At 39.7% G+C, this 18,414-nt stretch overlaps 1 protein-coding gene across 1 annotated transcript in view; it reads left to right on the top strand.

The window, feature by feature from the left end:
• LOC116852556 overlaps positions 1 to 17,806 on the top strand; it is a 210,463-nt gene extending 192,657 nt beyond the window's left edge. Inside the window, exons 25-33 of the mRNA XM_032833053.1 lie at positions 5,608 to 5,684; positions 6,018 to 6,107; positions 7,791 to 7,983; positions 8,119 to 8,240; positions 9,160 to 9,353; positions 10,128 to 10,234; positions 13,478 to 13,625; positions 14,858 to 14,982; positions 15,137 to 17,806. Of these exons, the coding sequence (XP_032688944.1) occupies positions 5,608 to 5,684; positions 6,018 to 6,107; positions 7,791 to 7,983; positions 8,119 to 8,240; positions 9,160 to 9,353; positions 10,128 to 10,234; positions 13,478 to 13,625; positions 14,858 to 14,982; positions 15,137 to 16,467 (2,387 nt within the window). The 3' untranslated portion in view covers positions 16,468 to 17,806. The remainder of the gene's footprint in view (positions 1 to 5,607; positions 5,685 to 6,017; positions 6,108 to 7,790; positions 7,984 to 8,118; positions 8,241 to 9,159; positions 9,354 to 10,127; positions 10,235 to 13,477; positions 13,626 to 14,857; positions 14,983 to 15,136) is intronic.
• Positions 17,807 to 18,414: the final 608 nt, after the last annotated feature.

Genomic DNA, 18,414 nt, shown 5'->3' with positions numbered 1-18,414 from the left:
CCTTAAATAGTAGCTTTTCTCGTTCGTCCATATGCTCGATTTCAATCATGTTATAATATAAAATTGTTTTTATTACCTGAAACAGTATCATTTTCACTTGCAGAAAACTTTATTCTTACTAATAATAACATGTCGCTTAGGTTTATTCATTCACGATGGAGGATATTAATACGCAATTTCAAAATGCGCGAGAATGCGCTTGACTGCTTCTAAATCAGTTTTTCTATTTTTTAATCGTAATATTATTCCGATTTTAATGAACGAAACTCCTGAAGCTGAGGAAAAAATAGCTATGTTATAAAAGGAACATTTTTCGTTTCCTCTCATGATAAACAAAACACGTAGTTAATTAGACCTGGTCTCCTCTAATTATAAATTAATGATAGGAGAGAAAATTAGGTAAAAATAAATTATAGTAAAAATATATGTTGATATAATTTGATATAAAAATATATTCATTAAAGAAAATATTGATGATTATATATAATAAAAATACATAAACAAAGTACATATATTTCCTGGATTCGGCCTCTCTTAACTCCAAGTAAAAATCAACACTAAGATTCTATCAAACGCAATCTCCTTAAGGAAACAAGCAAGCTCATTGGCAATAGATCGTGCTTGCAGATATCCTTTATAATTCCAGCGACCATGCAGCCGGCAAGAGATTTCTAGATACATAGTAATAGAGAATTGTCGACGATCATCGAACGATACGATCGCCGCGGGCCTCCTTCATTTTCGTGCTTCATTTAGCGAAAAGGGCGCAATTTTATTCTGTATTGCTCTTCTGGTTAATCGCTTTCTCTATCTTTTCTTTGTTGCAACATATCTTTGCGCCTGTTTGGCAGATTTGGTTTTCAAAAATAAAAGAGAAAATTGCACATAGCAAATGATTTGTATAGTCGATAGGAAAATATCAATAGTCAAGTAGGCGCATGTTGCTTTAATGTTTGAAATTATTTTTTTTTAAATAACGTGTTTAGCTCAACATTTTAATCTCACTTTTGATCTGAACTTTTTAACATCTCTATATTATAAAGGATCAGTGTTATATGTTTAATATACATGAAATTGAAATCTCACTTCAGAAGCCATTTAACAATTACGCCACACCACGAGGAGGAGGGTTTAATAACTTACGTGATGATCTGTGATGGCAGAGAGTAAAGGGTGAAGAAGTAAAGGCTATGAAACGTCATATGTATTATATGCATATAAATTTTTATATATCTGAAAATATTATATTCTATAAAAATAATTTAATTTTGTGTTATTTTAATCAAGATTTTAATTTTGAGATATTTATTTATTTTTTAATACAATTCTTACTAATTACAACTATAAAATAAAGTAATTAATTTGATATGTTCAAAAATTATTTGTATTTTGTATTTTAAAAAAATTATTTGTAAAATTATTTGTAAAAAATTATTTTTATTTTAGAAAAAGGCAACAGCACGCGATCTAATTATTATTCATAATATAATTGGAAACTATTTTTTTATTTTTAGAGTGAGATAATTCCATATATGATATAATATTGGAAGGGGGACTTGTGATGAAGGAGAAGGAAGGTAAAAATACTCAAATTTCGCATAATTGACGTAATTGTTAAATGGTCCCTTAGCGGCTCTGAATGGCAGAAAACACATAAAATTTCATTCAAGAGGATCTCTCGGCAAAACTAGTAGGTTACATAGAATCAAAAGATGTTGATATAAGCTTCAGATGATATAAGCTTGGTGTTAAATAGAATATTGAGGTCGAAGATATGATCAAAACTCGGGCAGCTTCTAAAAATTCATTCTGTCTGTTATTTTCTTCTTTCACGCGAGGAATCATCTTTTAACAGATTATACAGTTTACTAGACCAACCGTGTAATTCAAACGCATTCTTTGAAAAAAAAAAGACGAATTTGTTGTTAACTGAATGATAACTCGCCAAGAACAAATGTTCCCGCTATTATCCGCGTTTCGAGGAGGAAGAAAAAAATCCTTTCTCCTTGAAAAGGAATAACGAAGGCGGCGTTGTTGAACGTCGGGAAACTTACTTGTAGCCACCGCATATTTTCGGAGTGCGAGGGGCTGGTTGAGTTAATATTTACAGTGCGGGAGGGTCGCGAAAAGAGATAGAGAAGTTCCGCACGTACGCGAGTACGTATAAAGGCTTAGGTACATCCACTACTATCCACATGGAAATCTAATCACGACAACCCCTACGCGCGGGCGGGCGGGCGCGCGGGCGCCTCGCGTTACCAACCGCCAATGTAACTAAACTAACAAAATTGAGTTAGGTACCGCGCATCGCTGCCACAACTCCTCGTCAAACTAAATCCAGTGCGCCCCTCTTCCATTCGCACCGCATGTCAGGGCCACTGCCGGGACGCGACGAGGCCTCTCGACTTAACCGAGTAAAATGATTCGAGATTTCGAAGCTGCGGCGGCAGGCCTCTCCTCCGTGGTCGATTCGCGAGGAAGTCAATCCGCGAGAGGTAACCCAGTGTGTGATAACGGCCGATGTCGCACTCATAACGCTATAATTACGTACTGCTTGCTCGGAAGCGCCGACATAGTTATTTTTCTAGCTGTCCAGAGCAAACACGGTCGAAAGTTATATTTATCAAAATATTGTGATAAACGGCATAAGGGTGAAGTGTATCGGAGATGGACTTGCGAACGGGAGCTGTGCTGACCGTGGCTGAGCGAGCGAATGCTCTAAGTACTCTCATCGGTCTAACGGTTCGCTCATCGCAATTCATCTTGGTCGAAAGAACAAAACGTTTTACTCGTCTCGATCGTTGTACTGACGATATATTTCTCTAAATTTCGTAGAGTAAAATTTTACTCGAAAGGTATAGCGATCACTGAGCCACTCGAATTCGAATGATTTTTTGTATATAGAATCAATGTATATAGTTTAATAAACAATTTAATGATAAATTTAATGCATTAGAATTCGGCATACAAAATTGCTGTAGTTGCCACTTGTATAATAGTTGTTATCATTATGTCTTTTCCTCTGAGTGTAGAATGAACTCTCTACTCTCTGAAATTGAAAGAATTCATTCTCTGAGTGAATATTTTTAATGAAATTGAAGAGTGAATCTGATGTACCCCATTCTCTGCAATAGAATCGGTATATTCCTCACAATACTACATTCACAACTGGTGGTTTAGTTATAAGTATAGCATTGCAATTAGTAAAATCTCGCTGAAAGGATCAGTTAGTAGTAGCGACTATTCCCATTATTGATAAATTATGCGATCACAGACAGTGTCATTGCATGTAAGGTGCATGGAAGTCGCGATTTTCATCGTCACAAACACAGAAAATTGGATTTGGTATATCGTGTAATGAATTTGTGTACTACAGATTTTGCAGTGAAGTTTTACGTCCACTGGTTAGGTTAGGTCAAAATCATTGAGATATAATACGGAGCAGTAGAGTGAGAGTGTTTTTATTAAAAATCAGTGGATACTGATCATCGGTAATCACTGGTTATCAATGAAATAATGCTTTTATTGAATCACTGATCAACAGTGAAATAATACTTCTTATTGAATCAATTATTTTTATTGCCTCACTCTAAGAAAGTACCGTCATAGGAACACACCCGAGTCGAAATTTTAACCCTACTTTCAGCCTCACTATTCCACTCAACATTTATTTTAATGAAAGTAAGCTAAAGAAAGTAAGAAGGGAAATTTCGGACATCATCCGGTAAATTGTATTATTAGAATTAAACCTACTTTGCTAACTTAGGTTCTACTGCGTCATAGAATTCAAGATTTAACATAAGGCCAAGATTTCGATTCAGGATAGTCACTCTGATTGATTGAAACATTAGCTCTTACAAAGTCCACTCCAAGTGTAAGCGAAATATTCACTTTTGTGATTTCGAGTAGCAATCTTTGCACTATCATCATTTCGGATGAAAATACTGCCGCTTTTTACTCGTAGTTTTGAATAAAACCCCACTACAAGAAACTTAGAAAGCACGTGTTCCGTACTTATCGTTATAACGATGCTTCCGAACGCGTTTTTCACGGATTCGGTCAATGAGTACACGTTTGACGGGGCGGACTTGCGATTCGGGGAGAACAAAGGCGTTCGTCAAGACGAAATCCAGTTAGATTATCCCGCAGTCCTTCTCTTATACGGCTGGAATATCGGCATTACCCTGTTGACCGAAAACCCGACGTGTTAGGGTCAGTCCGACGAGTCGAGCTATTCCGCCTCATCCCGATGGACTTACGAGATTAAGCGGTTCGCGCGCGAGTTTGATCGAGTCTTCTAAGTCTTTCATTACGGACTACTGGGGAGCGTGGGATTATTATTACGGTAAGAAGTAGCTCGTCTTGTTTGTTAAACGAGGGGAGAAAGAAGGCGTAAAAGGGGTCGCCGAGGTGATGGTTCAAGTCGGTACCGCGTATGTCGCGTGACTCACGTATCGCTGATCAATCGAAGGAGGTAACTTTCTTGATAAATACTCTCCGATTTATCGTGACTTTTCAGCATCGCGTCATCGAGTGTTATCGTCGGAACAAATTTTAATTGTGATCATCGACATCAAGTGAAAACAGTGAAATCGGATAATGATTTAATATCAATCAAGACATTTCGATGCGCTGCGAAATGCCAAGAGAAATTGTAGGATTCGGTAGTTAGAAATAATATTAAATGTTTACGCATTAAAGTGAAAGAAACCAATGTCGGAACATGTCTAACCAATGTCGAAACATGTCTAATCCTGGATATTCTGATAGTTTTGGTCTTTAAATACAAATATTTAAACTCTCGACATAAAATATGTATATATATGTTGAATATATACACGGAGAGAAAATTTGGTTGTATCAAGGGAAAATTATCAATGCCAGAGCATTGATAATACTGATATCTAACTCTGGTCACTCTTATTTTGTGTGTTTTCGGGCTTTTTAATACAAATGTTTCAATTTTTAATATAGAATATATATATATATATATATATATATATATATATTGAAAGTTTAAATATTTGTATTTAAAAACTAAAAAATAAGAATGTCCAAAGGTAGATACCAGTGTTATTAGTGTCCAGGCATTGGTTTCTATTTTAACATCCCGAGTCAAAATTTTGATGCTATTTTCAGTCTCACTATTCTATTCAATAGCTAAAGAAAGTGAAAAAGAATATTTCGGACATTTTGAACATCAAAGTCAAAGTAGGAGTAAATTGTATCATTAAAATGAAACCTACTTTGCTAACTTAGCTCCTATTACGTTATAGAATTTAACAGAATTTAAAGTTTAACAGAAGGCTTAACAGAAGGACACAAAATTTCTATGGTTCTGTGCTTTCAAACCAAATTGGCTTATAAGAACTAGAAATCCCGTTTCTTTCAACCAAAACGTGTTGGTCCATTCGTCACAACTAAATTCCTTTTTCCATGTACATACATGGCGAATCCATGTAAATTCTATATTAAAAGTTTAAATGTTCGTATTTAAAGACAGTAAGAATGTTTAGGATAGGTTTAAGATTTCTGTGTACACACAGAAATTGGTACTTTTACCGTCTATTTAGGACGTGGCGTCGTTAAAGTTGTCTTCATTCGCAGGTGCCAACCGAGTCAGATCATCGACCAGCGCAGCGATAGATCATTTTGAAATTCATCAAGGTACTCACATATTACAGGTAAGTTTATCCTTTGTTTTCTGTTTTGTTTCACACCACTACGAACGATAACGCGTTCTCAACGAAGAGTTACGTAGAATTTAATGAAATCATATGCTCTCGACTTAATAATAGCCTCCGATGCCTGGTATCGTGCAAATTATTGCATCACGCGAGTTATTTCAAAGTTCCTAATTAAAGTTCGAGTCTCGAAGTAACTCGCAAATGACAAAATCGCCGACGTTCATCGAAACGCTTATGAGATCGTGTGAACGTTCGGAGGGCATCATCTCCGTAGCTTTCGGTAATATCCGACCAGAAATTCCTCAAGTATCTCGTATTTTCTGTCGCTAGTCCCTGGACGGTTTCGCGATGGCTGTCGCGGCTGATGGCAGATTCCTGTACATATCCGAGACCGTTTCCATATATCTCGGCCTCTCACAGGTAAGCGTGTCTCGCTGCAGCGGGATGTCGATGAAACGGGCGAACAAGACGGACGCGAGCTAGGGGGTGCGTAGTAGGGAAAAGTGATAACGATAACGAGAAAGCGAAAGCGAATAAAAAGCAACGCGAATGCAACGTGCACCGCGGCCGGAAGACCGGAGATAGTGGAAAGGTATGGGTGTGGGAGGGCGGCAGGGAAAAGTTGACGGAAGAGAGAAGGAGGTTGAAGCGTTAAAGTAGTAGTGGTGGTGGTGGTAACGGTGGTACCAGCAGTAGCAGCAGCAGTTATAGTAGTGTAGTGGTGGAGGTGGTGGTGGCGGCGACGGCGGTGGTAGTGATGATGGTGGTAGTGGTGGTGGTGGTGGTGGTGGCGGCGGCGGCGGTGGTGGTGGTGGTGGCGATGGTGGCGGAGGTAGCGAAAGAGGAGGAGAAGGAAAAGTTGATAGCGTTGTAGAAGAATAAGGAGGAGAGGTCAAGGGAGGAAAAGAGGAGAAGGTTGTACGAGTTGGCGGCCATACTGGCTGGCACGACGGCGAGCATGACATAGAAGGGGGAAGGATGGGTGGATGGCGGCGGGCGGAGGTGGTCGCATGCGGCTCACGTAGCCTCTGCACGGCGGCGTGTTCGCCATTCCTAATGCCGCTCGCTCGCGAAGGTGGACGGGGAAAGAGAGTAGAAGCGGCGCGGGGTAAAGCGCGGAGGAGGTGTACGGGAGGTGACCGGTGTACTAGCTCTCTCTCGGTTCTGCGAAGCTCGTGGGGCAATCAATAGGGTGTTTCGGGGATTCGGAAAACCGACGGAAAGCCGACGTTGGCACAAACATGGCTGCCGTGGCCTCTCCGCGGAAAGGCCCCGGCAACCGCGGCCACTTCCCTCGTTACCTCCAGGTGTACCCCCTGCGTACCCTCGCCTGTTTTCCGACGCGTTGCCGAAATCAAGTCGCGGCCACATATAAGAAACGTCTGGCGGCCGGCACGATATATAATTTGGTTTCTAGTGCGCTCTTCTTAATCCTTTCACGGATTAATACTATTTTCACAATAATATTTATTTTCGCTATTCATTATCATTCTTAGCAGCGTAAAGAGATGATATCTAATTTTTTTTTGTATAATTTTCTAATCAATCACTTTGGAGAGAGCAAAATGTTGTCTCGGGGAAAGAATTCTTTAATATGCTACATTACCTTCAGTGCAAACTGCATTTTACGTAATAACAGTTTTTTTACTTTTCATACATCGTAATAATGCACGAGAATATTTCGTATAATCTATTTTCATAATAATAAGTGAAATATCATAGCAATTTTTATAACAAGTGAAATAAATTACATTTATTTGTGGAGCTGTGTCAACTCGGAGTAGAAGAGACGACGAGTACCGAGAATTCACTAGTTTTTATCACTACAATTGATAAAATAAAAGCCCCGCCTACAAAGTCATGAAAGATAGTCTTGTCAACAATGTCGGGCAGTTTGGGGAAAAATACCGATTATATAGCTCGACGTTCGCGTCGACTCTAAAGGTTGCCTCAGGTCAACAACGAGTGACAAAGAGTTAACGAGACGTAGCCAGATGGTTAGCACATAAGTAGCCAGGACCGATATATAACATTTCCAATTAGGAATAAGGCGAAGGGAACGAAGATTGTGACGAAGAAAAGAAGATCGTGCCTTAATTTCAGGTAGAAATGACGGGGTCGAGTGTTTTCGATTACGTCCATCAGCAAGATCACGCCGAAGTCGCGGAACAGCTCGGCCTTGGGCTCGCGTCGTCGTCGAGCACGTCGGGCCCGCACTCGTCGAATTCTGGTCTAGCCTCGCCGAGCAGCGCCGCGTCGGAAGAGCACGGTTCAACCTCCACCGCGAATCCCGACGGTAACTCCCCCGCGTCATCGTACGCATGAGAATGCGCGTTACCACTAGACTATATATAAGAATATAAATAATCGGCGTATCTCGCGAGCGAGAAGAGAGACTCACAATTTCCTCTTGTACGTGTGTTATCCTCAGTGTCCTCGGTAATGTCGCTATCAGCGACCGGACTTTACAAGGGATACGACCGAGCGTTTTGCGTTAGGATGAAATCCACTCTGACGAAAAGGGGTTGTCACTTCAAGTCATCCGGTTATCGGGTAAGCGAATTCGCGACGTTTATTCACGACGATGTCATCAGAGCAGCTGTTAATTATCTCGCAGAGGTCGGTTCGATCATTTTCTCGTAGACTTTAACGAGCATTCATTCTGAGTCAAAATTTTGGCTCCATGTTAAATCTTGAATCCTACCACACAGTAGAAGCTAAGTTAACAAAGTAAGTTTATTAATTTAATTCTAATGATACAATTTACTCCTACTTTGACTTTGATGATGTCCAAAATTTTCCTTTTCCAATTTCTTTAGCGTCAAAATAGATATTGAATAGAATAGTGAGACTGAAAGTAGAATCAAAATTCCGATTCAGGTAGGTTAAATAGAAAAGAGATTTGATGTAAGTTTTAGAATATCAAAATAGATGTTGAATGAAATAGTAAGGCTGAAAGTAGGATCAAAATTTCGACTCGGAATTGGTGATAAATTTATGCGCATAGAAAAATATTCTACTGCTAAGAAAAGCGATTGCTCAGTTTATTCTCCTTCTTTTAAAGTAACGGCAAAGAATATTTTCTTGATGATAATCTTGAAATATATTCATCATAAACTTTAGAAAAACTCACATTATCACGTAGTTAAAAGAAGAATTCATTCGATTTACAAGAATATCATATAACTTCGTCAAAGAGAAGGATGATTCGACTCTATATAGTAAACCGAATTTACTTTAATTTATTCTTGATTGCTGAATTTATTAGGATTTCAAATATATTTCAAATAAGTTCGATGATAGATAATAGGTGACGGATTTGCCGATACATAAACTTATGAAATACTTGGACTAAGCAACGTTTACTTGAACGCAGTATATATTTTTCTGTGTGTGATCTCTGATGAACGACTTCGCGCGATAATTTTACACGGTCTGAGATCGCGTAAGATGGTATACACTTTTTACATAGGTCGTGCTGCTGCTGTGTCGTTTGAGGCCGCAGCTCATATTTAGCCATACGAGGAAGACCGCACCACCTCTGATGGGAATGGTCGGTCTGGCCATCGCGCTTCCGCCGCCGAGCGTGCACGAGATTCGTCTCGAGACCGACATGTTCGTCACACGAATTAATTTCGACTTTCGGATAGCACATTGCGAACCAAAGTAAGTACCACCCGCACCCGAATTAACCCCTTGAGTGGAGGTGATGAGTTTCGCCCGCATGACTTCACTGCGCCAAGCTCGACCTCCGACGGATCAAACCCGCCATATATTTAAAGTACTTAAGTGCTATATTTGGGAATAATTAATACAAGCTAAATATGTTAGTTCTATTTATATAAGAACTGCGCGCACAGGATTACGATAAAATCAAATAATCAAATAATAGAATGAACATGTTTGCTTGAAAATAAGATATAAGATGAAAGCTTAACAACCGTTGATGAAACATGAGACATTCGCGAATCCCTCTCGAACATATTAATAAACACTAAGCATTTTATTTATTTATTTATTTATTCTACTGACGAGACTTATCTCTTTGATACAATGCGCAATAATATAGATCGTAAAAAAAAGAGAGAAAGAACACGAAGACAAATCAATATAAGAGATACAAATAAAGAAAAGAAAATAGAATGTACTATTTATGAATTGCAATGCAGATGATTGATAATAGGAGTCTTGAAAGAGTGCAAAGATATATGATACAAGGGTTCAATTCTCAACAGTGCGTGAATGAGATGCGCATGCGAAAATTTATAGTATACGTAAAGTGAACTGTAGGATTTTCATATGCGCATCTCATTCGCACGAGAATCGCCACCCAGATCAATGATAGTTTTTTCGCGCTGCAAAACTAAACCGGCAAAACTAAACCGGCCAAAGCTATGGACAACTATTTCATAATAAAAGCGTATAAATTCGTGTCTTCAGGGTCTCCGAGTTGTTGGACTACACGGCCGACGAGTTAACGGGGAAGAATCTCTACACGCTCTGTCACGGTGAAGACGCGAACCGCCTGCGGAAGTCTCACATAGATCGTGAGTATGACTGTTATGAATTGTAATCGCGATGTTACGTCGATCATAAGATATGAAGTCGCTGAGTACCGTTTGCACGATCACGTTGAATCACATGAGGGGTTTTTCACGTCGAACCACTTGATACGATTTCTGTGACGTTTTCTGTGTAATGTTCGAGAGAATGGAATAAACGCGCGTACTACGAGTTTATTTTAAGGGCAGGTTCTGGTTTAGATAATCGAGAGATAAGACCTTTTTACGAATTCTTTTCAAAGAAATGATTAAAGATATCAATATATAACCATAATATTTATTTGTTTTAAGTATAAAAAGTTATTTTTTTATTTAAAAAATTTCCAGATTTATTTTTACTGAACACGGTGTCGCCGGACGCCTCCAACTTGTATAGACAACATTACAACTCCTGTCATAATCTGAAACAATTGGAACAAGAAAATTTCAAAGCTATTAAATTTTTTGAGGACTGAATCTAAACTCTTCGAAAAATTTACTAAATTAGTATTTTTCCCAAGACTCTAAATAAAAAGGAGAAAGGGAGAAAGAGAGGAAAAATGACATGTAACTTCTAAATGTCACCATTTTGTTAAGTTTCGCCTTTCTGCATATAACAAAAGTTTATTCTCAAACAAATTTAATACAGTTTTTAATTTTCTTGTCCCATTTGTTTAAGATTATTACGATTGTACATTTTGTTAAGTTTCGCCTTTCTGCATATAACAAAAGTTTATTCTCAAACAAATTTAATACAGTTTTTAATTTTCTTGTCCCATTTGTTTAAGATTATTACGATTGTACATTTTGTTAAGTTTCGCCTTTCTGCATATAACAAAAGTTTATTCTCAAACAAATTTAATGCAGTTTTTAATTTTCTTGTCCCATTTGTTTAAGATTATTACGAGCTCGATAATGTTATCCACCAGTTAGAGGCGTCCGACGATGTCACGCTCAGCTCAAAAACCCGGAAGGAATTTTATTTTTTTTTTAATAAAAATATAATTTTCTTGTAGTTAATGAATAAATGGTATGGTCAAATGATCTCCTTTATTCATTTGTTTGAAGAAAATTCGTAAAAATTTCCAATTCTTTCGGCTTCCAATTCTTTAAATCAGGATCTCTCCTTAAACAGTAAGTGTACCGTGCATACTTAATGAACTTGAGAATCTCATATGCAACTGCCGTAGCATTTCACGACCATACCGATGTCATAATGATCATTGGAAGTAGCTTTTCGTTCCCGACGCACACGAATATGTGCTTCTCCGGAGCGATTTCGATCTTGCTGATTAGCCCGAGTAATCTTGCGAGACGATAAGTTCGAATGAGAATGTATTCCGTGTCAATTACACACGCCCTCAAAATTCCAGAGATCATGTCATGATACCGTTTCCATATTGCGGCGCGTGCTAAATGCGATGTTTGCAATCGTGACAATACCGTCATGCGGGACCGTGGTTTGTCATTGAAAAAATGCTGATCTCAATCCGCCCGTCTCTTTATGTAACGTTAACGAAGGAATGACTACGCGGAACGAACAATAAGTGATAACAATATACGATAAGTGTTACTTGATGGCGACGGAAAGAGAATGGGGTTTATTAATAAAGACTGAATAAAAATAAACGATGACTAAACACAAGCGGCAATGAAAAACAACAGACAATAGTGCAAGGCTGTCATTTTGCAACAATAAAACATTTGCAAAGAATAGCGAGTCGAAGAAGGGATCGTGGCAGAGATATGCGAAAGATTAAGGACTGTCTTTCCATCAAAATTTATCTTTGCGGAGAGAATATCAATATCGCGATAAAAAAGAAGTAATAACGGGCCGTGACGATGTCGAGCCGTTGAACGCAATTATCGAGAGTTCGATTTTTCCAGTAGCGCAATCCAATATTTTATTAGCGCGAAAGAACTGTTTGCTTTCGTTTTGTTCGAAGCAGTCAGTAGTCGAATCGATTAACGAGAATTGACAGAGAGAGAGAGAGAAGGAGAGGGAGAGAGAGAGAGGGTCGTAACGTTATTAATGTACATACGTTTCCATCAAATCAACACAAAGCCGATAGATCTGCCACGCAGAATTTCTTGCTCCTATTGTTCTAGGAAAATACTTCGGTGAAAGAACGCGATGGGTGTCAAAGCTGTCCGGGAAGAGAGAAAAGCACGAAAGTATTAATACGTTGGTCTTTTCGACTGCGCGCGACCGCTTGCAGATTTAGTAAGTACGTATCTGTTTGTATTTGAACGTTTCAGATCAGATGTTAGTCATTGCACGTAGGCGTGGGAATAACGATGGGTCCTTTATCGATGATCAATCGATCCCGTTGTGTACGGTTTGCCGAAATTATTGATCGCGCGCGCGCGTCCCGCGTAACGTCACGACAATAAAGTATCACGACGAGTTGGTGCATCGTCATTACGCCAATCGATTTTGCGGCTCTCATGAAAATCAACGAGAGAGAGAGTGTGTGTTTGATTTCTCGTTAAAAAAGAAAAGGAAAAAACATGCGGCGCAGAATTCTCGTTTGTGTAATTGTCGCTCTATCGACGCGGCGTATTCCAAGTGTGTCATCTGTTTCTATGAAGATCGCTTTAAAGACATCGTCGCAGTGCGTTCTAGCGTGTTCCCAAGTTGGTTCGATACCTCGGACAATAGCGACAAGACATTCGCCGACAAACCAGCACATTGTCGCTGGCCACATGTCGCTGGGTTATATATCGACAAACCAGCATATTGTCGCAGATGGCAAAGATAATTGTCGGAAAAATTATCGGCAATCGCTTCGCCTCTCAATCAGTCAAACAGAAGAGAGAGATTCCCTTTTAACAACAGACGATTCATCTCCTACGAGACACGTAACACGGCTGTATAGGCGCCACTTCCAAGAGCATTATACAGAGATAGAAATGAACGTATATTTACACATTATATATATATATATATATATATATATATATATATATATATATAAATACACCCCATTTAAAAATTAAACGAACGATCAATCGAGATTTGCAATCGCAATAAGACGCTTGTCTTTTCCTAATCGTCGTACAAACGGTAGCTTCGACGCTGATTACAGCACTTTCGAGTAATGAAAATGAAAAAGGAAAAAGAGAGAATAAAACAGTAACAAATAAGAGAAAATTCGTATAATTCACACTTCAATAAGTTAACTCACCTCTTTACGGACATTCCTCGGTCTCGAGGTCTTTAAGAACACCCAGCTGTGTTGATTATAGTGATCCACAAAGGGCAAGTACTGACACATTACTACCGACTGATGAACAAGAGCGGCGGATTCACGTGGCTACAGACGTGCGCCACTGTCGTGTGCAATTCGAAAAATGCCGAGGAGCAAAATATCATTTGCGTCAATTACGTCATAAGGTGAGTCGCCAAGTTGGTGCGTACCGTTAATCTTGTTAATTCTCACGATAAACAAGTATTTTCGGCATCTTAATACACACAGAAAAATTTCATTCTATTATTAAGCAAAGCGATCAGGGTAAACCGAGGCGAATCAAAATAAGTTTTGAGACAGTTACTGTGGTTAGCTTTTTGGTTCAAACAAACTGTTTTATACTGTCAATTATTTCTGACACAAGAAAATAAATACTTGAAATAAAAAAACCAATAACTTTTGAAACAAAAAACAAACATGAGTACTTTTAAACCTCAACAAGTAGAGGTAATAAAAAAAAATATTAAGATAGATAAAGATTATAAAAAGACAAAGATTATAAAAAAATTGTATATTACTTTTTATTGGTTTTTTTAAATAAGAATCTGTGAAAAAAGTTATTTCGTTTAAAAAATCATAATTTTTGTAATTTTTAAAGAAAGGATTTGGAGTTTTATACTTAAGTGACGATTAATAATAAAATAGTTCATTATTGTATCTTGAAAATAAGTCGGATTATTTCTGCATATAAAAATTATGTTCTGTGTGAGAATTTAAAACTAGATAACATAAAAAAAGCATTCTTGCGCATCATGCAAAAATAAAAAAAGTAAGAAACAAAAAATTCAAGAAATAGAAAAAAACATACAGATGTAAGAAATAGAAAAATAACTTTGTTAACCATTCCCGTGTTTGTTCAATTTAACGACTTCGTTAAAATTCACAAAGCATCACAATAATTAAATACATCTAAATAACTTGAAAGATTATTAAAATATACAATATATAAAGAGAAAAACAAATTTTTACTTACTTACGTAAAAAATACACATTAGATGAGTAGGAAAATTCATTCATGTCCAGAATCGATTTGCTCCGACTGCTATTTAGATAATAACTGACGAATTTTGTCACTACTGAGCCTCAAAATCGATGAATTTCAAGTGTTAAGTTGTTATACTATCTTCTTTTTGGAATACATATGAAATTTTGGAAATTTCGGAGTAAGAAAAAATGTACAAGGAAATAATAATATGATTAATCCGATTCAATATTGTAAATCTGGTTGGCATAGTCGGATTTATGTGTAGGGCCAACCACACTATTTTTTCCGTACAAAGTTATTAAAGATGTCCGTACACGAATGACCTCCCAATTTACTTTAATATTAAATCAGTCTCCCTAAATTCTATTGTTCTATTGTTTTTCTCTTCTACAGCGGTCGAGAGTACGAAAACTTAATTATGGATTGCTGTCAGTTGGAAGACGGTGTCACCGGTGTGAAGAGAGAAGACACTGCTGGGAATGATCCCGAAAACGGGTCGCCAGACGCTGACAGAGGAGGTACAAAACAGCCTTTGATTTAGCGATTAACGAATCGCGGAGAGACACGCCGAAGAATACGAGACCGCGGGTGCATTGTATTCCGCAGAACCGCCGTTCGTCCGCCTTCCCTTCGCGCTCTCGACGTGATATTCGTTGCAACTTCTGATTTCAGAGGGTCGTAGTCGAGGCGGCCCTACGAATCAGCACCAGGAGCAGTCTCACCGGTCGCCCGCCGAGGAGCGAGAAGAGAGCCACGGCTCGGAGAGTGAGAAGCGGGGTAGCAGGCATCATGACAATATAGCTCAACTGCAGCAAGAGTCACAGGCGGCGGTCGGGAACATCAGCACGCTCGTGGTGAGACTACGCGGCCACAAGCGAAAGGTCCCTGACGACGACAGCAGTTCCAACGACGAGGACGACGAGGAGGACGCGAGCACGGCGAAGGAGTCGAACAACGAGAGGACCCGCACGCTCAGTCCCGCGGCGTCCACGCATTCGATCTCGACGACTGAACAGACCCTCTGCTCGACAAGCCCCAAGTCCCGTCGCACCGTCGAGGCTGGCGGCAGGCTCGACAACAATTCCGAGAGCACGGGCACCTCGGTAAAGGATCTGGAGCAGGCGATGTCGAAGCACCTGCCGGTGAGCTCGCTCAACAAGTCAAACTCGCCGGCGGCACTCCACCAGCCGACCGACTTCAGCACGGACGCGTTGTTGAAGCAACAGCAGCAGAGGAGCACGATACAATGGATAGGCGCTCATCATCACCTGGGCCACTTGAGTCCACAACAATCTACCGCCGCCCCATTACCCGCCTCCGCGCTCCTCAGGCAACTATACGCCAACCGGGAGAGTGTAATACGCGCAAACGTTCATGGGATCACGTCTGGTAGCGGTGCACGCGCACCTTCGTCAGCCGGCATCTATTACCCTGGCGAGACCGCCCCTAACGGACCGCTGCCAACGCCGCCGGGCTCCGAGGGTTCCAGCACGTACGGCGAGCACCAATTCGTACTGGCGGCACACAATCAGAAAGGCGCCAGCGGCGGCAGTTGTGCCGACGCTTTCACCAGTTTAGTCTCCTCGTACACGACCGCTACCGCGGGTGGTTACTCCGTCGACTATCATTCCGCGATGACGCCGCCGTCGTCGGTTTCGCCCCGAGACAAGCAGCAGCAGCAGCAGCAACAACAGCAGCAGCAGCAGCAACAGCAACAACAGCTACATCCCGTTAACGTGATAAGCAGCTATGAGAGCTCGTCGGCGTACGCGGAACCGGTGCTTCGTCATCAGTATGAACCGGCTCAGCCGTTACCGTTGAAACCCCAGGTGTACTCGGCCACTGTTCATCCGAGTGCCTTAGACGCCGCAGCGGCGTACGCCTCGGCGGGTCTGACCGAGCAGTCGCAGTTCTATCATCATCCGGCCGGCAGCGCCGGTTTCCACATCTACCACCCGACTAACAAGTCGACGGCGAATGGCTGGTACACTTCGGCGTCCTAGTGGCACCACCAGTAGGATCCACGATCGGTCGTGGAACGCGTAACGGAATGTAACGTGTACTTAAGCAACTGTAATTAAAAGACCCAAAGCCCTCTCTCTCTCTCTCTCTTTTTCCTCAGCCCCTTTTTCCCTCCTTCCTTTCCTCTGATTACCCATTCATCCATTCGCCCTTTCTCTCCCCCTCGTGCATATCAGTGATACGCTAAATTCGTCGGTCGCGACTCGCCTCGCGAACGAACCTCGTGTCGTTGTCGAAACCGGCCGGCGGGAGGCTCTTAGCCGCCCTCTATCCTCTCGTCATCGAACTCGCGGCCGCCGCGCATCCAATGCGATCAACGGCGCGCCTGTAACAACAATCGCTCTCTTCTCCATTATGTAGAACGATTTATTGTAATATAATGAATAAATTATTATGTATGTTGACTTTTCGGAGATGTGTCGATGCGCATTAAAAGCGCACGGAGCCAAGAGAACTCATGCCGTGTTCACCGTGCGTGTTCGAAGTGATTTTGAGACGCGACGCTCAAGAGATCGTAATAAAATGTCTAGGATTTTATCCCGCGACTTTATTATATACATGTGATACGTCGGCAGACGCGAAGGAACGTACGAGACTATCTTCGCACCACGTTTAGATATCACCAGGGTTGTGCCGTAGATGCCAAGATTACGTCTGCGCGGATTGTTTACGTGTTGCTACGCGGATGTATACACGGTCTTTTTACATGTATAGACAATGTAAACTACGTAGAATATTGTAAATTATATTAAAACGTGCAAGAAAGAGAGTAATTGAGTTATGAGATAGTTGTGCAGCATCTGTTTTGGATATTAATTACAAATGCGTAATGTTTAAAAAGGATAACAAATTGCATGAAATTTTCATTTCATTATGTGAGTGCAATTCATTAGATTCTACAAATACTTTGAAGCGCCATATAGACCAATGATGGTTTTTCTTTAAGTACTTTAAAGTGTTTACAGCGTCTAATGGATTGCACTCTATGTGACAAATTGAACTCTAAAAGTAAGAATATGTCACCAGAAAATTCTATAGACTCTAACTTGTTTAAGAAACAAGTTCATTCAAATTTACATCGGGATTCGAACATGAAATAAAAATATAAATTTTTCTTAAGTTTCCTGACGGAACATTTCTGGTGTTATCAATTGATGACGTCAGAAGCGAGAAAATGCGCGACAAAAATTCTTGCAAAATACGTTTAAATAAAACGATATACATATAATAGCACTTGCAATCGATCGAACTTGCAACACATCTGTAAAATAATTCAAACGCTTTCTATTTCCTCTAATCAATAAATTACCATAAAATTAATATGACATGTAACTTACTCTTTTAACCTACTTTTTTTTCCTGATTTCATCACGTTAAATATATTATTTATTGATTGTTACTTATTGATTGTTAGAACAAAAGGAAAGTGTTCGGACTATTTGATGGATCTACTCGATTGATTGCAAATGTCATTTTATGGATATATTCTTCTTATTCCTACGTTTTTACAAGAATTCTTTGTTTATTTCTCGCCTTTGACATCACCTAAACAGCATAAGATCTTTAAAAGATATCTTGGGAACATTTTCAGGACGTTCCCAGAACGTCTTTAGCATGTCCTGCAGATATTTGTACTATTTGAGCATAAATCAATATGGCTACGGCGTGGAGTGGGATTTTTTTTTAAGCCTTAATTAATTTTTAGGCAAGCTATATGTTTTTTAAGCGATATCCATAGATTACACGTTGTCTATATAAATTACATTTAACACAGTTTGTTATATACGGCGATTGGAATATCGAAATTCCATCCATATACCACTCAAACGTAACCAAGTCTTATTAGTTAAAAAATGTATATTATGTTAATTTGGTAAATCCTCCGATTAATAGACTATATTTTGAAGTTGCTTGGAAATAATTCCAAA

This window comes from Odontomachus brunneus, unplaced genomic scaffold (genome assembly GCF_010583005.1).
Source record: "Odontomachus brunneus isolate Ranch 3 - 2012 unplaced genomic scaffold, Obru_v1 Obru_scaffold_234, whole genome shotgun sequence".
Taxonomy (NCBI): domain Eukaryota; kingdom Metazoa; phylum Arthropoda; class Insecta; order Hymenoptera; family Formicidae; genus Odontomachus; species Odontomachus brunneus.
Note: the sequence above shows the minus strand (reverse complement) of the source record. Positions and strands in the feature narration are given on the sequence as shown.